This window comes from Desmodus rotundus, chromosome 3 (assembly GCF_022682495.2).
Source record: "Desmodus rotundus isolate HL8 chromosome 3, HLdesRot8A.1, whole genome shotgun sequence".
Taxonomy (NCBI): domain Eukaryota; kingdom Metazoa; phylum Chordata; class Mammalia; order Chiroptera; family Phyllostomidae; genus Desmodus; species Desmodus rotundus.
In genome coordinates, this window is record NC_071389.1 from 82,965,537 (window position 1) to 82,987,146 (window position 21,610).

The window sequence follows — 21,610 nt, forward strand, 5'->3', positions numbered from 1 at the left end:
TGGTTCTCTAACATCACTCCTTATTCTTTCCCTATAATCTCTGCTGGATTCTTCTATTCATTCTATTTTCTAAATGTTTGAGCGTCTCAGGGTTGTCTTCAAACTCATTTCTTTAACCTTAACTCCTGTCATGATCTCATGGATTTAATGACTTTTAATACCTATGGATTTTAAATTTCTATCTTTAGTCCATGTTCCAGATGTGTGAGTCGAATAGTCTTCTTTTGCATCTCCTCTTAATGTGTATAATAATGAATTCTTACATCCTCTTATATCTCAGTAAATGAAGACTCCCATCTTTACAATAATCAGGACAGATATCTTGGTTGGCCTTCATTCTTTGTTTTCTCTCATATCTTGCATTCAGTCCATCAGAAAATCTTACTGGTTCTCTCTCTCTCTCTCTTTATTTTTTATTTTTTTTTAAGATTTATTTTTAGGGAGGGGAAGCAAGGGAGAAAGAGAAGGAGAAAAACATCATGTGTGTGGTTGCTTCTTGTGCACCCCATACTGGGGACCTGACTTGCAGCCTAGGCATGTGACCTGACTAGGAATTGAAATGGCATCCCTTTGGTTTACAGGTTGGTGCTCAATCCACTGAGCCACACCAGCCAGGGCAACACTGTTACATTTCTTGATCCATGGTTCTGTAATGTCTTTCCATTTTAATTTCTTTCAACAGTGTTTTGTAGTTGACTGTTATTCTTAAACACTTCTCCTTTTGATGCTATAATAAATGGGACAGTTTTCTCAATTTCGTGTTTGTTTTGATCACTGCTACTGTATACAGATGATACAGTATGCTAATGTATGCAGTTTATTTTTTTATATTGATTTTCATGGCCTGTGATGCTACTGCACTTGTTTGTTAGTTCTAATAGTTTTTATTGGACTCCTTAACATTATTCTATATTGATCACGTCATCTGCAAATAGAGATAATTTTACTTCTTTCTTTTCAATCTAGATGCCTTTTTATTTCTTTTCTAATTAGATAGAACTCTAATACAATACTGCATAGAAGTAGAGCCTTGTTTCTGATTTGGGAGTGGGGAGTGGATTCAGTCTGTCATCATCGAGTATAATGTTACCTGTGTGTTTTTTCTAGATGTCCTTTATCAGGTTGAGGGAGTTTGCTGTATTCCTAATTTGTTGAGTGTTTAATTGCTCTTCCTGCATCTGTTGAGGTGATGTGTGATTTCCCCCCTTTATTCTATTGATGGTAGTATATTACATTAATTGATTTTCACATGTTAAACCAACCTTGCATTTCTGGGATCAATGTTTCTTGGTCTTGATTGTCTTTATGTTGCTAGATTCAATTTGCTAGTATTTTGTTGAGTGTTTTTTTGTGTACGTAATTCATAAAAGATACTGATCTCACTTTCTTATGTCTTGGTTTTGGTATCAAGGTAACTGGCCATGTAGAATGAGTGTGAAGTGTTTTCTCTTCTAATTATTGGAAGAATTTGTTAATAATTGCTGTTAAATTTTTTTAATTTAGTATAATTCACCAGTGAAACAAGCCATTGGCTTTTCTTTGTAGAAAGTTTTTACTTACAAATTTAATCTTTTACTTTGCTACAGAGCTATTTAGGTTTTTTGAATGAGGTTCAGTAGTTTGTGTCTTTTGGAATTTGTCCCTCTAAGTTATCTAAATAACTGTCATATAATCATGGTATTACAACTCTTTTTTTTCCTTCTTTTAAAAAGAAAAACTTTGTTATTTCTGGTAGCTCTTCCTCTCACAAGAAGTTCCTGTTGCCTGTTTTTTTACCCCCTATGTATGGGTCACTTGTTCTGTTCCTTTTCACATCTTGTAGTTTTTTTAAAACTGAACATTTTAGGTTATATGTTTTGCAGCTCTGGATACTGGATTTATTTTTGTTATTTGCTTGGTTGGTTGTTTTGTATCTTGTCTAGACTACTTTAGTGGTCTATTTCCCCTACTTTGTGAAGCTATGATGTGACTCCTAGAGATCCCAGCTTTGGGTGAGCGCACAGTTGCGCTGGCATGACAGTGACTTGAGTGGGGCCCTCTAACTAACTCTTTCCCTGATCTCTCTAAGTTGCTGGCTTCATTTGGTGTTACACCTAGCTGGTTGATTAATTAGGCTATTGTTTTTGACAATGCCTAGTGCATAAATTGCTCTGAGGTCTACTTCAGTTGAATGTAGGCAGGGGTAGTTTTTGAGATCAGTCTTTGAAACTTTTTCCTTTTCCAGGAAGGTTCCTCTTAGCTATCTCTTTTCTTGGCTCCCCCTGGTGAACTAGGTGAGCTATGGTTTAGCTCTTGCAGTTCATTATCATTTTCAAAAGCTAAATCCTTAGGTTTAAACTTCCCCAAACTCTGTCTCAAAGAACATCACATCCCTTTTGTTACAGATAACCTCTCCCCTAGGCAAAGTGTCTGAACTACTAGTCTGGGTGTCAGGTAGAGTGGTAGCATTTGATCTTCTCTGCTTGCCTCTCCCAGCATTGAATCTTTCCCCAGTGAGTTCACTGGGGTAAGAGTAGTCAAAGCCCTGGCATTTTTGCCCTGTCACCCTGGGAGTAGATCCTCCTCATGAGTAAGGGCTGCTGGTTTGAGGAAAGGAGCTCTTAACCTCTCTGTCATACTCAGCAATACTCATCAGGGATTTTGCCTTTTCTACTTGGAGTGGGAGAGAGGGAACACTGGTGGCCTGGCTCTGCTGGTGAGACATGCTAAGCCTTGACTGGGAGCTGAGGGGAGAGAGTCCATATTCTTGGTTTCACCCATCCAGAGTGAGCTGCCGCCACTCTGGAGGGTCGGGAAAGAAGAAAGTGGGTCATGGCTCAGAAGTCACAAATTTCTTTGTTCTTACCAAGTGTTAGTAGATTTTCTTGAATAAAAGTTTCTTCATTTGTTCCATGGCCTTAGGACAATTTTCAAAGACTGTAGTTTTAGGGGTTTTTTTGTTTTAAAGTTTCACCAGCTTTGCTTATTTGGTTGGGAAATGTGTCTACAGAACTCTTCATACTGCCATGTCAGAAATGGAACTCTGAGTTGATAGTTTTTTCTTCAGTGGCTTACTCTTGACCTTCATCATTGTAGCCCTGTATATAACATCATTTCCTCCCATCCTCTCCTCACTGGTTAAGTGTGTGTTTTCCATATGTTGTGTTCTTTGTTTTGTTTTCTCTTTTTAAGTTTGACTACCATGATCATTGGTATGGTTTGTGCTGAACATCTGCTTTCCTTCCAAGAATCTGAAATTCTGATACATGCTAGTCAGAGGGTGCCCATGTGACCAGCCCCCAGGAAAAATCCTGGATACTGAGTCACTAATGAACTTCTCTGGTAGACACACTTTGCATGTGTTGTGATAACTCACTGCTAGAGGAATGAAACACATTCTGTGTGCCTCCAGTGGGAGAGAAACCCATGTAAGCCTGCAATTGGTTTCCCCCTAACTTGATCCCATCCCATGTGAGTTATCCCTTTTCTTATTTTGCTTAATATCCACTAGTAAATCATAGCCTGAGTGAGACTGTATGCCTAGTCCTTTTGAGTCTTCCTAGTGAATCTTCAAACCTGGGAGTGCTCCCAACAAAACCAACTGTTGCTTTCCACTAGACTGGTGTAGAGTCTCCTGAGGACTTAAAGGAGTTGATGATGTTGTTTTAGGGGCTCCCCCTTCAGTGGGACCCTTTTGTCTATGATCTCTTCCTTAGATGTGTAGCTACTCTGTCAACTTCTGACTCAGCCCTCTGACACTAACTCCTGTAAGACTCCCGTTTCTGCCTGAATTCTACCAGCAGTACAGTGGGGACCACAGAAGTCATTGGATTCCCTTGTTTTAAGGGTCTAATCTCCTTGGTTTCAGGCTTTTGGTTTCTTTCTAGCACTGTCAAATAGTTATGTTTATATTATTCCTCCGCTTTTGCAGTAGAACTATCTGCTTGCTTTTTTTTTTTTTTTAAGTAGTTACCAAACTGTTCTGAGTAGTTGAAGCAACCTTTCCTGTACTTTATAGGTAACACAACTATCAAATGGCTGGTGAAAACTGAATCTTCCTCATCTAAGGAGATGTTGCTTTTCCAATGTCCACCAGAATTCTTTGATGATATGCAGGGTTTTTATTGATTTTTCATAGCGATGCTCTGTTGTTCCAAATTACCTAGTCATTGGAGGAACACCCAAACCTGAGGAAAACTTTCATCATTGCTTATGGTTTCACAGTTATCCTGGCAGCCTGCTTCCACTGTTCTGGGAGGAATCCAAACAAGTATTAGCAACCAGTATGGCTGCTGACAGTTACTGGTGATGATAAACAATGTGACAAATTATTCTTGCTATGATTATTTTGCACTTAGGTCTCTTTCTTGTAAACCGATATATTTACATGCCTTACCCTGGTATATTTTTTATGCTGTTTGGTATTTTAACTGCAACAGTGACAGAGATAATCTTTCTTCCTACTCTTACTGAGGTACTCTAACCAGGTTGGATTTTTCCATTGATTTTTATTCATATGTTAGCGAACCTTTTGTCCATGCTTTTCTTTCTGTCTCCTGCAACCCTGTAGCACATTTCAGCACATTTCTGGGCTTAGAGAGAGATCAGACTATGCTCTGAGGTAGGTAAAATAGGTTTGGTGTTTGGAATGATCCTTTTTTGATTAATTTCACTGCTGTGCAATCCATTGGAGGACTTTGTAATGTTAAGGAAGGCCTGGTTTTACTTGTTTCACATTTTGGTTTTTTAGGTTGTGTTTTAGAAGGTAATTCTAACAAAAAGGATTTTGGCCAGTTTTACTATGCCACTGGTAGTCAAAGAAGGTTGGTATGGTTTGGATTTGCCGGAATTTTACTCTACATTTGATTATGGGTAACATTGTAAAACAGTACCTAGGTAATGTGGGTGAGATTTTTCATGCCTTTCTTCATTTTGTTTTGGTTATCTGTGGTTCTGTACTTGTGTGAAGAGGGTTTTTTTGTATAACATTCTTTGCATTGCAATTCTGTAACTAGAAGTGGATACCTGTATATGCACTTCTAGCGATACTATTCCTTGATACTGTTTGTCGGCAAGTTATATTGGCAGGAAGGGACAGAAGACCTGAAGATTTATTTATGTGTCTATCTTGTGGTTTTCCTCCCTCCCCACTACAATTTCAGGAAATAATTAGGCTTAATATCCCAGTAAAACACTTCGTTGAATTCAGGTGATACCTTTCTGTGGGAGATTAATTTACTTTACTCAGACCAGGAATCAGCAGGATTTTATGTTTAAACTTTCAAAGGAGGAGGACATTGTCCTTGAATTGGGGGTGAGGGGGTCCATGTCCCCAGTTTAGTCTGAAGTTGATAAGAGGCCTGTGGTGGGTGTTAATAGTTTTTTTAAAAAATCCAAAGTATAATATTTTATGATGCATGAAAATAACAAAATTCTAATTTTTTTGTCCATAAATAGTTTGTTTTCTTTTAATGCCACCTAATTTATGTGTTATCTGTGGCTGTTTTCATGCTACAATGGCAGAGTTGAGTGACTGGCAGACCATATGGCCATGTGACCCTTTACATAATGTTTGCCAGCCCCTGATCTAATATTTCCAATACTGCCTTCTTTTGGTGTCTAAACAAATTCCAGTCACTGAGTACACAGAAAACACAACACATGCACCCATTGTAGCTGCTGAGCTGGTCCCCGTTGTACCTCCTTAAGGTTTCCTGAGAGAGGGGCAGGATGGGCAGACTGGCAAGTGAAGGTTCTAAGGGTATTGGCAAGGACACTCAGCTTCCTTCATCATCCTCTGCTTCAGCTTTAAGGAAATGGAAGAAAGGAAAGTGGGCTGCTGTAGTTTACAGTACTTAGTGTTTCTGGAATGGGTTGATTTAGAAAGAATCAGTATTAAACATAGTTTTATCTTGAGACAGTCTCTTTACCTCTTGTATTTAAAACTTTTAAATTATTTCTGCCGTGAAATTGGTTTGCATGGAATTTTCCAGAAGTACTACTTTTACTTAAATTGAACTACTTTCACCCTTATACATAGCTCTTCCACAAGCAAAGGAGTGGGGGCGGGGGGAGAGGGTCTTTCAAAGCTCACTGTGCTGTATTACGGACTGTGTGGACTTGCACATGTAGATCTGACGTTACTTAAAGACTCTGTGGAGATCTATTAGGCATGAAATGTGCTGTCTGCTGAAAACAGGCCTTTATTTACCCTTAATCCTTTTTGAATAGGAGCAATAATGTGATTTAACCTCAGGCTTTTCTACAATTAAGAGCTCTAATTCCTGTATTCCAGGAATATGTATTGGAGAGTTTTGAGGGGGGTTTTGAGAATAGAAGAAATGATGGGCATGAGGTATTCTCCGAATGTCCATAGTTGGATTCAATTAGCCTCTGTTGTTTTGGAACTAAATACACCATTATATCATCTGACCTAACATCTAACTTTGCCAGAAGTTTACTGACCTTCATGATAACTGATGTGCTTAGGTCTTTGTGTCCTTCACTAAAGAACTGTTTGGCTATAGTCCTCTATTTAAAAGGTATGGGGGTACATGCTGCTATTGGGGAAGAAGGTCAATGGTTTTTATGTTAACTGGAGAGGTACCGAGATTCTAAATATTTCTTCACTAACATGGGGCACATTGTGTCAAATGTATTTTGTTCATGTGAGTCATAGAAGATTTCCCATTTATACTTAGGCTATTAAAATAGTAGAATTTGTCACCATTATAACATATTATGGAAAGTTGCAGATTTATAAATTTGATACAGGATGTATTGATCCTCAGATTCAAAGATTAACAGCGTCTTTCTTTAAAGGTGTTAGCATAAAATTAGTTAAAAACAAGATTTGAAGGTAAATAACCTAACCATTCTAGGCTATTTTATTACCAATAAAACCTTATATTTTTTGTTGACCTTTTTAATTTTAACCAAGTGCTTCTAAAGGCTACTGGGGATACCAACCATGTTTCTTTGGTGAATCAGTTCCACCAGCTGTCAAAAGGCTCTTAGCCATTCATAAGTTGGTGCATTTATCACAGCCAATTTATTGCCTACATGCTTGCTCTTGATAACATAAGGGTGACCAAGCAGACAGCTATAGGTGGTTAGTATTGTTCCAGTTGTGACTGAAAAATCAACTCAGGTAGTTATGGTTTACTGTAAAAATTTTAAAAGAGCCACCTTTGAATCACAAAAAAATTATACTACCTAATGCACATCCATATATCCAGAGCTTAAAATTGCAAAAATACAAATGTTCTGTTACTTTTCTATTTTCAGATGATTTGACTCAGGGAAGAGAAGATATTTTCATTATTTATTTTGGTTTTTGTTGTTTTTATGTTTTGTTATTAAGCTTGTATTTTTTAGATACTATGCTTATACTTCTTTCTTTTCTCTTTTACAAACAGGTTGAAAGCATCGTTGACAAAAGGAAAAACAAAAAAGGGAAGACAGAGTATTTGGTTCGGTGGAAAGGCTATGACAGTGAGGATGACACTTGGGAACCAGAACAGCATCTTGTGAACTGTGAGGAATATATTCATGATTTTAACAGACGCCACACTGAAAAGCAGAAAGAAAGCACATTAACCAGAACAAATAGGACCTCTCCAAACAACGCTAGGAAACAGATTTCCAGATCCACCAATAGCAATTTTTCTAAGACCACTCCTAAATCACTAGTGATTGGCAAAGACCACGAATCCAAAAACAGTCAGTTATTTGCTGCCAGCCAGAAGTTCAGGAAAAACACAGCTCCATCTCTCTCGAACCGGAAGAATATGGACCTAGCAAAATCAGGTATAAAGATACTTGTGCCTAAGAGTCCCATTAAGAGCAGGACCACAGTGGACGGCTTTCAGAGTGAGAGCCCTGAGAAAATGGACCCCGTTGAACAGGGTCAGGAGGACACAGTGGCACCAGAAGTGGCAACCGAAAAGCCAGCTGGAGCTTTATTGAGCCCTGGTGCAGAGCGAGCTAGAATGGGGAGCAGGCCCCGAATACACCCACTAGTGCCTCAGGTGTCTGGCCCCGTGACTGCACCCATGGCCACGGGATTAGCCGTTAATGGAAAAGGTGAGTGTCCAGGGGAGCAGCTCAGTGGGCATCATCTCTGTCAACAGCCACAGACTATTAACTCAACATGCCTGGTGATTTTTCAAAGGGGTGTAGGTGCTCCTTATGTGTCTTTCCTGCTCTAGACAGCAGGGAGTCTGCAGATATGTTTGTAACAGATGTCTACTGTAACCTTTGAGAAATTTCTCCATCTTCTTTCTAGAAGCCTTTGGGATTTCTCTCATAGTCAGCACTGGTGAGCTCTATTTAATTTGCCATCCACAAAGTACCACCATGTTGACTTGCTTTAAACACTTCTCACTCCAAATAGTTTGTGGTTGGTATTTTTACAGGAAGTTTCATTCTGAAGCCACCTACCATTACACATCTTAGACACTGAATCTCATGTTAAGAATCAGTATTGATTAGAAGTAATGAAATTTTGCTAACCCATTTAAATACTCAGAAATGACTTTCAATGAGGTTTTACCTAGTAGAGCCTTGGGGATTTGGATTTGTTTCTCTGTAAAAAGTTAATTGTTTAGATCCCATTGTCCCTTTTTTACTCAGGAGTTTGTTCAATATGGGTGGCGTTTTCTATTTTATTTTTACTCCTGCTTCTGGATTCTGCAACTTAGTTTGTTGTACTATGGTCCCCTCATCTCTAGCACACCTGGGCATAACCATAGACAGCTTCCTTCCCCCCACTTTCCCATGTCGAGCTAGCCAACAATCTATATAGATTCTGTGAAGTGTTTTTCTGATAACTAAGCCCTACTTAGCCTCCTTTAATTTAGGCCCTGGTGATTTCTTACTTGACATAGCTTTCTAACTGTTCTCCCTGCGTCCTGCCTTTTCAGAGCTCCCATCCATTCTTGGATAGGAGGGGGGACCCCAGTTGCCAGTCTGATTGCACTGTTGCCTTGGTTAGCAGATGTTCTCCTAGATGTCTCTGCTCAGCCCTCACCTACCTTTCTGACTGTAGCTCTTAAAGGCACAGTACTCCTGCGGTCCCTTTTGCCCGGAACAGCATGCCTTCTCTGCTGCTTGTTCACCTCATGAACTCTGAACCTTCCTTCAGCCGAAGGGCCAGTAGTTCCTGTGTCCTTTTATCTCTTACGCACTTCGTGTTACAGATTGTCATTTTCTTTTTAACCTGTATGTGTCCCCCTCAATTTACGCTTAGTAGATAATGTAAAACAAAATGAAAAGATTCAGGTTTGTTTGGGGGAGCTGTTTTCCTCTAAAGAGAAATATTTATCTAAGGCACTACTCTAACCATCTTGATATGGTGCATCCAAGAAGCTTGGGCTTAGGCCCTTGAGTAGCAGTGAACAGGGAAGCTGAAATGTGGGGTTTCCCTTTGAACATGAAATGATTGTATTGCTAGTGATTTTCATATACACACTTTACTCAAATGCAGCACCTCTTCCCTACTCCAAAAGTTTCACCTTCACCTGCATAAAGAAACTTGCATGGAGCTGATTTACAGAGTTGACTTTCCATATTGTTGAGCTGTTCATGGATAGAGTTTTCTCTTGTTGTGAATAAAGGACCATAAAGGTTCAGAGGTAGAAGAGACTTTATAAATCATCTAATAGCTTGCAGAGAGGGAAGTGGAGTCCAGAAGGAGTGATAGGCAGAACTGAAGGCACAGAGATAGAATCAGAACATTTATAAATTTCTACTCATATGTTTTTCCCCAACATTGCTTGCCACCTCCACCAGACAAAGAAACATCTACTTTATTGATTATTTAGGGCCAGGCCCTGTGCTGGGCTCTAGTGTTACGAAGACTGGGCCATGCTGACTCTCTGGGGTAGAATTTGGCAAACTACAGCTTGTGGGCCAAACGCATTGCACCATTTGTCTTTGTAGGACCTACAAGCTGAGAATAGTTATTACATTTTATATTTTTGAAAAAAAAAATAGAATTATATTTCATGATGTGTGAAAATAAAAGATGTTTGTGTTCATAAATAAAAGTTTTATTGAAACACAGTCCCGATCATTATGGTGTGTGGCAGCTCTAAAACCACAGGGATAGAGTTCAGTCATTGTGACAGAGACCTTATAACCTGCAAAACTGAGATCTTGGATAATCTGACTCTTTACAGAGAAAGTTTGCTAATTTCTGTTATAGGAAGTCACAGTCCTGGGGCAGTATTTTGTGGGGGTGGGGGACAAAGGGACACAAAAGGCTTTAGAAGATACATGGTTCCCCTTTGATTGTCAACAAAAGTTGTGTGAACCTACCTTTTGGGGGAGGGGGCATGGTTTGCCAAGCTTGCTTTTTTTTTTCTTTCTTTTTTTTCTTTTTAAATATATTTATTGATTATGCTATTACCGTTGTCCCATTCCCCCCCACACTCCACGCCATCCTGCCCACCCCCTCCCTCCCACATTCCCCCCCCTATAGTTCATGTCCATGGGTCATACTTATAAGTTCTTTGGCTTCTACATTTCCTACACTATTTTTACCCTCCCCCTGTCTATTTTCCACCTATCATCTATGCTACTTATTCTCTGTACCTTCCCCCCCCTCTCCACCTCCCACTCCCCTATTGACAACCCTCACGTGATCTCCATCTCTATGGTTCTGTTCCTGTTCTAGTTGTTTGCCTAGTTTGCTCTCGTTTTTGATTTAGGTGTGGTCATTAATAACTGTGAGTTTGCTGTCATTTTTACTGTTCATATTTTTTATCTTCTTTTTCTTAGGTAACTCCCTTTAACATTTCATATAATAAGGGCTTGGTGATGATGAACTTCTTTAACTTGACTTTATCTGAAAAGCACTTTATCTTCCCTTCCATTCTAAGTGATAGCTTTGCTGGATACAGTAATCTTGGATGTAGGTCCTTGTGTTTAATCTTGGGTAATGTAATGATGATGTGCCTTGGTGTGTTCCTCCTTGGGTCCAGCTTCTTTGGGACTCTCTGAGCTTCCTGGACTTCCCGGAAGTCTATTTCCTTTGCCAGATTAGGGAAGTTCTCCTTCATTATTTGTTCAAATAAGTTTTCAATTTTTTGTTCTTCCTCTTCTCCTTCTGGCACCCCTATAATTCGGATGTTGGAACGTTTCAAGATGTCCTGGAGGTTCCTAAGCCTCTGTTCATTTTTCTGAATTCTTGTTTCTTCATTCTTTTCTGGTTGGATGTTTCTTCCTTCTGGTCCACACTGTTGATTTGAGTCCCAGTTTCCTTCGCATCACTATTGGTTCCCTGTACATTTTCCTTTGTCTCTCTTAGCATAGCCTTCATTTTTTCATCTGTGTTTCGAACAGATTCAACCAAGTCTGTGAGCATATTGATAACCAGTGTTTTGAACTGTGCATCCGATAGGTTGGCTATCTCTTCCTCACTTAGTTATATTTTTTTCTGGAGCTTTGAAGTGTTCTGTCATTTGGGCCTTTTTTTTTTTTTTTTTTCTTTTTGTCTTGGCGCCGCTGTTACTTTAAGGGGCGGATCCTTAGGTGTTCCCGGGGTGGGGCAGGGTAACGCTGGTCACTGCGCTGTGATGCTGAAAGTGGGGGAGGGGCCGAGAGGGAGCAATGGCGCCTGCCTCACTCTCCTCCGGCTCTCAATCTTTCACTCCGACACCCACAATCAAACTGGGCCCCTCTGGTGCTGGTTCCCGAGTGTGTGGGCCTGTGCACACTCTAGGCCCCTGTGGGTCCCTCCAACAACCTCTCCTGTGAGGCTGGGAGTCTCTCCTGCTGCCGCCCCAACCCCCATGGGCGTTTTCAATCAGAGGTTTGAGGCTTTATTACACACACACACACACACACACACACCCTCCCCCCCCCCCCCCCCCCCCCAGCCCTGGGTTGCTTGGTCTGCTTCGCTCCTCGCTGTTCGTCCGGTTTACCTGTGCGCAAACGTGGTGCCACAGGGTGCTACCCACCGCTCTGCCTGCCCCGTTCTCCGCCACTCTGAGTCTGGACCTCTGGGTTTATCTGTGCAAATTTGGGGCCGCAGGGTCTGCTAGTGCTCGGATTGCCTGCGCCGTTTGTCTCACACTCCGCCAGTCTCAGTTCCGCCACAGCCACGCCAGTCCTCTCCACCCCAGTGCCCATCTCCGCCCCTCCTACCGGTCTGGATGAATGTTTATTTTCTATTTCCTTGGTGTCGGTCCCCCTTGCCATTCGATTCTCTGTCAGTTCTGGTTGTGCGAGGAGGCGCAGTGTGTCTACCTAGGCTGCCATCTTGGTTCTCACTTGCCAAGCTTTTTTGACCCTTCAGTTTTCCACATTCTTCTTTTATCACACTTAGGCTGGGTTGGCTGCCCTCAGCAAAAGCCTTCAGTTTTGTATATAAATAAGGAGGGTATTAGCTTCTATTTAAATAAGGAGCTGGTGACTTCCTTGTTTTATTAATCTCCCCATTTCAAAAAATTAAATGTCCTTAAGCATAAAATCTTAAATTATTTTATCCTGCTCCATAGACTTAGGTATTTGGGGTTGTAGTAACACCATTTCCAAGGTCCTCATGACTGCCTTTCTCTCCTGGCCTCGAGTTCCGTAGACTCTCCACTTTCACGAGAAGAAGCTTAGTAGCCACTTAAGAATCTTTTTAGGACCTTGGTGAATGCCATCCCCAATGGCCATGATATAAATCAGGTTTGCAGATTAAGAAAGAACCAGTACCTTCACCTCCAGGAGCCTGCAGTGGAGTGTGCCCTCTCTGAAAGAAATTCAATGGCAAAAACAAGAGGCATATTAGACAATTTAGCCATCTACCAAAGGCCTTTGCTTTCCTTCACCCTTTTCCCTTTGTAGGAAGTTGCTTTTGGCCCTCCGATTGGAGTGTATTACTCCAAGAAGGGATTTTTGTTTTGCCAGGGCTAAATCTTACTGTTTCCAAAGTGGTGCCTGCACATAGTGGGTACTCTGCAAATGTTTATGGAGGGAATGAATGATTCTAGTGCTCACCAAAGACAAGGTGCTCTCTTAAGACAAGGATGGTAATGAGTCTTTGTAGCCTTATCACTGGGTCACATTAAATGGGAGCAAAAAACTATTGAAATGACAAGGTATATGGGCCAGAAGCACAGAAACATTCCAGGAAACCTCTTACTCATTCTCGGTATATCTTTCCTGAATGAAGACATGCAGTACTAAAGCTGTGTTGGCCCACACTCAGACATTTTTAAAGCAATTGTTTGGTTTTACTTTCAATAATAATTTTAGAGATAAATAAGGAAACTAATCAGTTTTTCAGAAATTAATTGAAGCACATACAGCATTGTTGGGAAATTAACCTATTTAAAATATTAATAGTGTATGAGGAATGTTTTTGCCACCAAGCGGAACAGATACTTAAATATCTGTTAACCAACAGAGTAAATGTTTCTGGAGAATGTTAACAAACAGGATTACTTTTACAGAATAACCATATGTGCATTTAGTTTTTAACTTTTAAATATTAAAGATTTAAAAATGAGTATATTGCTTTATATAGGAATAGGAGAAATTTTAAAACGTGTGATACAGCTATTTTCTATGTTCTTTGACTTGCCTAACAAACATCCTACAAAACAATTATTTTTATTTTTTTATTTTTTACTTTAAATCTTCAAACAAATCCAGTTTAATGTATTTGAAATAGATTGAGATAATTAAGGTGCTTCATTAATGCCAACTATATTAATGTAGTCCCTTAGTTTTTCTTATTCTTAAGTAGTAGAGGTAAGAGAGCTCTCTCTGAGAGAGGACACAAGGATATAAACAACTTCCATTTTTCCGTACTATGTACGACTTGCATGTTCTACATAATGTGGAGATTCTGAATTGGGAAAGTCAGGTTTGATAATGAAAAGTTGTTTTTTTGTTTTCTGTTTTCTTTCATAAAGACCCTTAGAAGTAAGGATTTTTAAATTCAAACATCAAACAGGTACGCAGTGAGAACATACAACCCAGGTTCAGAAACCATGCCTTGGGCTGCAGCATCAGGGTGGTGGTAAGGCTATTCTTTCAAAGGGCTCTGCAGGAAATAGAATGGCTTGGGCTTCATGTTGGTGATCTCCTACCCTAGGAGGCAGGTACTGAAAAGTGGCTGACACTCTGTATCACTTTCTCCTTTTATGGGCCATAATTTTTTTGGTTCAAGGCTTGATGATGGTCCAGAGCTCTTCTTCAACTGTTAAAATCCCCCAGTGACACACTTGGCTGAGTTGTATTCGTGGACAAGTGCCCACCAGATAGTAGTCCATGCATCACTCTTCTTAAATTCAAAATATAGTTGTATTTTTCTACTAAAGCAAGCAGGATTCTCTTTTCCAATTCTGAGGAGTGTTTAGCAGGTTTTATAATTACATTATTTTGCATTCTCTACTCTGTTTCTCCTGGCTTGTAGCTATCCTGCAGCCTATAGCTGAAGTGTTGTGTCCACAATGCCTGGGAGCTGCTTTACCAAAACAATTGCTTATAAAAACTAGATTATGTTAACTTTGTTCTTCCGTGAATTCAAATATATAATTGATCACCATTCAACAATTATAACATTTAAGGAAATGCTATTAGCACTCTTGAAAAAATAATAATAAGGTTTAAACCATACCAGTGTTATCCTATAGAGTTGGCTGCTGGATATTAAGTCAAAGCCAATGGCTTGAGAAGGAAAATGACTGAATACCTTGAACACAACACATATGACCACCTGCTGTATGTGCCATGAGCGTTTCAATTGAAAGAAGCTCTAGGAGACATTGTTAAAAAAGAAAAAAAACTTACCTCCTTCTAAGGACCTACAAGTGTAAATTTCTCTCAACAACAATATGAAACATGACCTCTACCTCACTACTTTTGAAATTTTAAACTTGATTTTTTAACTTGTGGATAGAATTTCAAATATAGGTGTGGAAATTAGAACTTCACCCCAAGAAATGCTAAAAAAGTCAGGAGACTAGTGGCCAGAGGCAGTAGTTGTTCAGCAGGGACATTTGAAGCCATTGGTATGTTAACTGTATTGTACAAGGGCTTGATCAAAAAGATTATATTTGAAACCAACAAATATTTGTTGGCATTTCTTATATAACAAGCAGGTCCCGTGCTAGAAATTTCCATATGTATTATCCTACAAGGAACAAATCTACTTACACATAGAAAGATTACAGAAGCTAAATTTGAACTGAAGCGGAGTAAACTTTTGGACAACCTGCCTACGCCTTCTTCCTAAGCATTTAATAGGTAGCCTCAGGCTGAATGAGGTGCTTGCCCAGACAAAATTGTTCCTTCATTTTCTCCTTGAGATGAGCTCAGTGGTCGTGGAACCTGAGGGTGCTCTAGAGCCTACTACAGTTTTAGGCACAAAGCCTCTTAGAAAATATATTCTCGTCCAGCAGCTGCCATCTGTTAAAGAGTTGATCACCCTGGTAGTGTTTATTTAAAAACTTAAAAACATGCAGTTATTTGACAATCACTGATGTAGAGCCAAGGCCTTTAAAAAGGGGTACTTTTATTTGCCACTTGCTTGAAGAGCCCAGCTCTTTTCTTAGAATATGGATCATTGATTGGAGTTTGGTTTTGTGTGAAGAACACCCATAATGCATCATCTACTAATTCTGGTTTGGATGTAATTAAAGTGATGCTTACAAATCTGAATGCACAGTTTTAGAATTTTTAATTCTCATTTGCTCACTTGTGTCTGATGTAACAATGACTTAACCTTTAGAGCCTTTCCAAAGTGTTATATACAGGTTTTATTGAAGCATTGGCTTGCCTTTTGTAATCATACCTCCTGTTTATGTAAAAACAAATTAAATATGATAACAAGTTCAACTGGCCTAAGAAGCTTAGGGAGAAAAAACAGTCAGCTCTTAAAGGAGCCTGTATACTGGCTCTGTGGAGCCCAGGCCTGACTGTTAAGCTCTGTACTGTGCTGCTTCCAGGAGAATTACCCACCTCTTGCACTTTAAGGGTTTTATGGTTTGTTCAAGGAAAATTAGGGCTCAGACCAGTATTGACCCATTGAGCCCACTTCAGAGCCATTGTGATTGTTTAGTTTTTACTTTTAACTTTCCACTTTTTGCGCCCCTATACCTATGGTGCCCAAGCCAACAGCACTGGCAGCATCTGGGACCTGTCAGAAACACACATTTCCAGGCCCCACTCTCACCTCCTGGACTGCAGTCTCAGATGGACCCAGCAATCTGTTTAACAAGGTCTCCAGTGGCTCTGATGCTCATCAGGTTTAACAACTACCATCCTATCAGTGCTATGTTGTGAAAGTTTGTAGTTTTATAGAGCAATTTGGGCAATAAATATAAAGTATTAAATTTTCCTTTACAGTATATTTTAGATGCTTATAGTTAGGTATATTTAGTTCCTGTTTCTCTCTTGAGATTGTTTAGCCTTAGCATAGCTTGATTTAAAATTATCTCTATGTATTTGTACTGGTTGTAGTGAATACTTTAATAATTAAAAAATGTAAGTGACAGGAGAACATCATAAAATAATTAAAACATCTGAGAGAAAAAGAAAGATAAACTCACACAAGCCCCTCCTCCTCCTCCTCTCTAGAGATAACCACTGCTAACAATTTTTTCCTCCACAAATTGGATAAACATGCACATCTTTTAAATACAAGGTCCAGCAGAAGTAACACCTGTTTGAGGGTGGTTAGTAGGGTAACAAGTAAGGGTGTAGTAATATATAGTTTTAATTTGAACATTTCACCTAAAATGTCATGGTGTGCTTGAGTGTGATATTGTTATATTACAGAATTACATACGCATTCATATGTAATTCTGTAATAAAAGATTTTGTAATAAAAAATGGACGTTATTTGTGCCGGACACTGTATATCAGTGAGCTCATACTTGTAGAACAAACAGTAGTTCTGCAACTTGTTTTTTTGTTGTTTTAATGTTACGATAACATCTTGGACATACTTTCATATCCACACAAATAGTTATCAATGATTTAGTGTCAGTGTTTCTCAGCAGGGGGCACTTTGGCATTTGGGTCTGGACACCTCCCCATGTGTCTGGTCCTGTCATTAAGATGCTAATAATGGCCATTTTAGACCTTTTTCTATATACTTACCCTCTTTGACATGATATTTACCTTTTTCACTTAACATCATGTCTTAGAGAGCTTCCATTTTAAGACTCAAATCTATACCTCACTTTTGAAATTATAAACTTGATTGTTAGGTTTTTTTACGCAACTTCAAACCTAGGGGGAATTGTGAGACCAATATGAAAAAAACTTACATATTCTTTATCCATGTTCACTAGTTGTTTACATTTAGTTTCATTTACTTTCTCCTTTCTCCCTTCTCCCTGTGTATGTATATTTATATACACACACACACGATATGTATATACATGTACATTTTCCTGAACCATTTGAGTTAGTGACTTGTTGTTGCAAACAAGAGTAAATTCAAGGACTATAATTGATTTCAGATTGTTATAGATGCTGCCAAATTGCTTTCTAAGCAAGCTGTAAGATTGTAAGTGCCTGTTAACCTATTCTTAATCAACTTTTAAATAACTGCCAGGTGAGAAAGTAGGAGAAAACCAGTATCTCATTGTTTTAATTTTAAAACATTCAAAATCTGTTTTCACAGGTTATATTTGTCTGCATTTATTTTTCTGTTAGTTCCTTTTACATATCCCTTGCCTATTTGGGTGGAGAGGGGGAATTTGACTTTTTCAAAATGTGACAACTTCATGAATGTGCATATCATCATTGGTCAAGGGACCACAGTAATCTCTTCATGTGTGAGCTTCCGTGTGCAAACTACTAAAGGGAACATTTCAGAGAGGTCATTGACCTTTGGTCCTCCTGGCACCCACTCAAAGACTGAGACATTTATGCCAGGAGTCAGAATGAATAGGGCCATCTAATCTCTGTCTTGAGGGGTATTTGCAACACTTCGATGAGAAAACTTCAAATTAATTTGCAGTAATTTTGTGTGATTACAGCTCAGTTTTTATTGTACCAAAGTGTATGTAATTAACTTGGAGTTTTATAATTTCAAAGGAATTTGGATCCTTAATCTGTAGCAGGGTACTTCTCTCTAGAATATTCCTGTAATGACATCCTGTCTTTTCAGATAAGAGCAGTTACACACACAGTGTATTTATATAGGCCATCCAGTCAGAGTTCTAAGGTGTTGTTCTGTTGTCTTTGTTTTGTCTCGAGTTCCTCTAACATTCTTTTTCCTCTTTCAGAGAATGCTTGTTTTGTAGATGAGAAAGAGAATGTGATTTGACAAAAGTCACCCAGCAGAGTTGGTGAGAGAGTAGGGTCCATGTTGGAACCTACTCCTGACTTCTTTTTAGTCATTCTGTGTTGAACAGGTGACAACAAGGGACTTTTTATAAGCATAATTTATAGTATTGATAGCACTGTGTTAGTCGAGACTTTTATCTTGTCTCAGTTGAGTGAAACTGAACTCAAGTTGGCTTAAATAACCAAACAAAAATGGCATCTGTTGGCTGTCTGTCCACCGCTGGGCTTTCTTCATTCAGGCAAACCCTTCCCACATAGAAGGAAGGTGCTGTCAGCAATTCTAGCAGGCGCCCTAACTCCCTCAGCAAACCGGGCAGAAAACTAGTCTTCTCTTTCACAGAAGTTCCAAGATAAGATAAACTTCATGCAAACTCCGGGTCTTCAAGGGAAATTTCAGGGCTGTTAACAGTAGAAATGGAAATACCAACTGCTGTCAATGGTCTTGACACAACTGAAATTACTAAGTATATTTAAAACATAATAGTGCTTTCCTAAGTTACAGAATATCCTAAGTGCTAAATATTCATAGTTTGAATAGTAATAATTTCCAATTATTATCATGTTTCAGCTTTTTGGTGGTCCTTTGAGACTGTATGTAATCCTCATCTCACACCACACTTGTGCTCTGGATGTTCCTCACCATGAGAATGAGCTCCATATTTGTCTTTTCACTTCCTGTTTCTTGAATCTAAGTTGGGTGCTCTTCCAAGTCAGTTACATTTTAAGTAAAAATGAAGAAGAGATATTGAAAAACTAAGATCATCAGAAACCTCTTGAAATAAGACATTAAAGGAGTCAAAATCTCCAAGGTGCTTTTGTTTTGCTTAAAGAAGTCTTAACCAAAGTGGCTTGGTTACCTGGACTGGAGGGATGAGAGCTGATTCCCCAGAGGAATCTCTGAGAAAGTAAATCCTGGTGGAAAATATGCAGAGAAAGATCCAGAACAGATGGACAAACAATACATTGGGAAAATGTAAATTGGGAAAGCACTGTGGCAAACATTTTAATCCTCTCCTTTAGAATCTTCTACATTGTCTAGTCGTTTATATGTATTTGATAGTTAATTAACATTTTTGTGGGAATGAATGAGTTGATGAAAGAATTTCTGTTAATTTTACTTTCATTGTCAGTGTTTTCTAAAAAGAGTAAGAGAGAAAAGGAAACAGAAGATGTTGGGGGGTAGGTGTTGAGAAGTTGTCAAGGAAACAAGCCGGAGCAAGTTTTGAGCTTTCATGCAAATGGAATGATGATGTGATTCCTTGAGCTGGAAAAACTGAAGAAAACATCTGTAGATTAATGGTGCAGAAAATCTTTTTAAAATATCAGTGAACAATGTTGCTGTGTGACAGTATCCAGGAGGCAGCTTCATAGATAACTAGGGCCCCTCACCCAGATTATTTACTACAGAGCTTAGTGTTGCCAGTTTCAGAGCAGCAGAGCCTTTCCGTTGTCTTGGACTCTTGGTTATTTTGAGACAAAAATGACCTCTGTGTGATTCTGTGCATTTTCTTATTGTAACATCTAAGCTACTGCGTGTGAAGCCTTTTCCTATAAATTTTCCCGATTTGGCTAGCTTCCTCCTCCTCCTAATCTGCCTCCCAACTTAGTAGTACACCTGTAACATTTATAGCTGTATCTTCATCAAATTCTCCATCATTCTTAACCTCCTGAAAGAGGATTTCCCATTCACCTTCCTGCCCTCACTGAATTGGGAAACCTGCTCTACAGGCCACCTTCCCTCACAGCCTCTCGAGTAGAGTGCTCATCTAGCAGTGCTTCCAGACTGGCAGTGGGGAAGGTAAAAGGCAGCCACTTTCAGGCTCACATGAAGGCCCTTCCTTGTTGAGGCTTGTTTTCTGACTCTTTCTCTCCTTGTTACTGCTGTTTGACCAGCTACATGGTCCTTTTCAGCATTCCTCAAAGACTTGTGCTTGTAAGTCACCCTGTGACAACCTCATATCAGCTCTCCACATAAACACAATAAATAGTGTTTATTGTGTCCCTGCATTGTGCTAGATTCATTACATCCATCTGTTCTAGTCACCACACCCAGTACTATTAAGGAATACCCGTTTTACTGATAAAGAATGCTAGGCTAAAGGTAGTGAAGAGACTACAGTTCATTACCTCCTTCTCAGAGTTCTCCTTCTAAAAAAACTTTTTCACCTTGATTCTCACTTTCCTTTTAGATTGAACTTCTGGAGAATATCATCCACAGTGGCTTGCTCTTTACCTTTCCCCACTCACTTTTCAGTCTGGCTCCTATCCTATATCACTCCACAAGTATTCAGTTCCTTGGCCACTGATCACCTCCCAGCTACTAAATCTGGTGCTTCAGTCTTCATCAGAACAGGTCACTCCCAGCTACGTATATTATAATTAATTATGTCTTTTTGTTTTGTTTTCATTTTTAATTGTGCTACAAGCACAAACATTAAGTTTATCATCTTAAACATTTTAAGCGTGTAGTTCAGAATGTTAAAATACATTTACTTTGTTGTGCCACAGATCTAGGAGTTTGTCATTTTATAAAGCTGAAACTCTGTACCTATTAAACACTGATGCTCCCTTTCCACTCCCTAAACCCTTGGCAGTCATCATTCTACTTTGTTTCCGTGATTTTGAGTATTTTGGATACCTTAAATGAGTAGAATTACGCAGCATTTTCCTTTTGTGACTGGCTTATTTTTCACTTAGCATAATGCCTTTGAGCTTCATCCATGTTGTAGCATATGACAGGATTTCATTCTTTTTAAGGCCACATAATAAGAATTTAGTGGTATGAATCTACCACACTTTCCTTACTCATTCATCCTTTGATGAATATTTGGGTTGCTTCCACCTCTTGGCTATTGTGAGTAATGCTACAGTGAATATGGGAGTACAAATATGTCTTTGAGACCCTGCTTTGAATGCTTTTTGGACAAATACACAGAAGTGGAATTGCTGGATCATATGGTAGTTCTATGTTTAATTTTTTTGAGGAACCTCCATACTGTTTTCAATAGCACTTGCACCATTTTACATTCCTATGAACAGTTCATAAGGATTCCAGTTTCTCCACATACTCACCAACACTTCTTGTTTTCGTCTTTGTTTTTAAATACTTGTTTCTGGAATACTGCTATTCTTTGTTCACCTTCTACCTCTCTGGCTGTTATCCTTTACTTTTCTTAAGCTAAGATAGCAGAAGAGATGATTTATTATTCATGTGTTACATTCAGCCATAACAGAGAACAGAACTAGTCTAGAATGTTACAGGTCCAGGGCAAAGGACCAAAAGGAACTATGTTTATGAGCAAGGTGGGTCTCTCCAAGGTGGTTGCAG

At 39.2% G+C, this 21,610-nt stretch overlaps 1 protein-coding gene across 4 annotated transcripts in view; it reads left to right on the forward strand.

The window, feature by feature from the left end:
- Positions 1 to 21,610, forward strand: part of CDYL (chromodomain Y like) — a 133,898-nt gene that overhangs the window by 53,261 nt on the left and 59,027 nt on the right. For 2 of the 4 annotated variants that reach the window (XM_024552281.3, XM_024552282.3), the window contains exon 2: positions 7,398 to 8,064. In XM_024552281.3, coding sequence (XP_024408049.1) covers positions 7,398 to 8,064 — 667 coding nt within the window. The remainder of the gene's footprint in view (positions 1 to 7,397; positions 8,065 to 21,610) is intronic. The other 2 variants (XM_045189088.2, XM_045189089.2) reach the window with 1 other exon arrangement.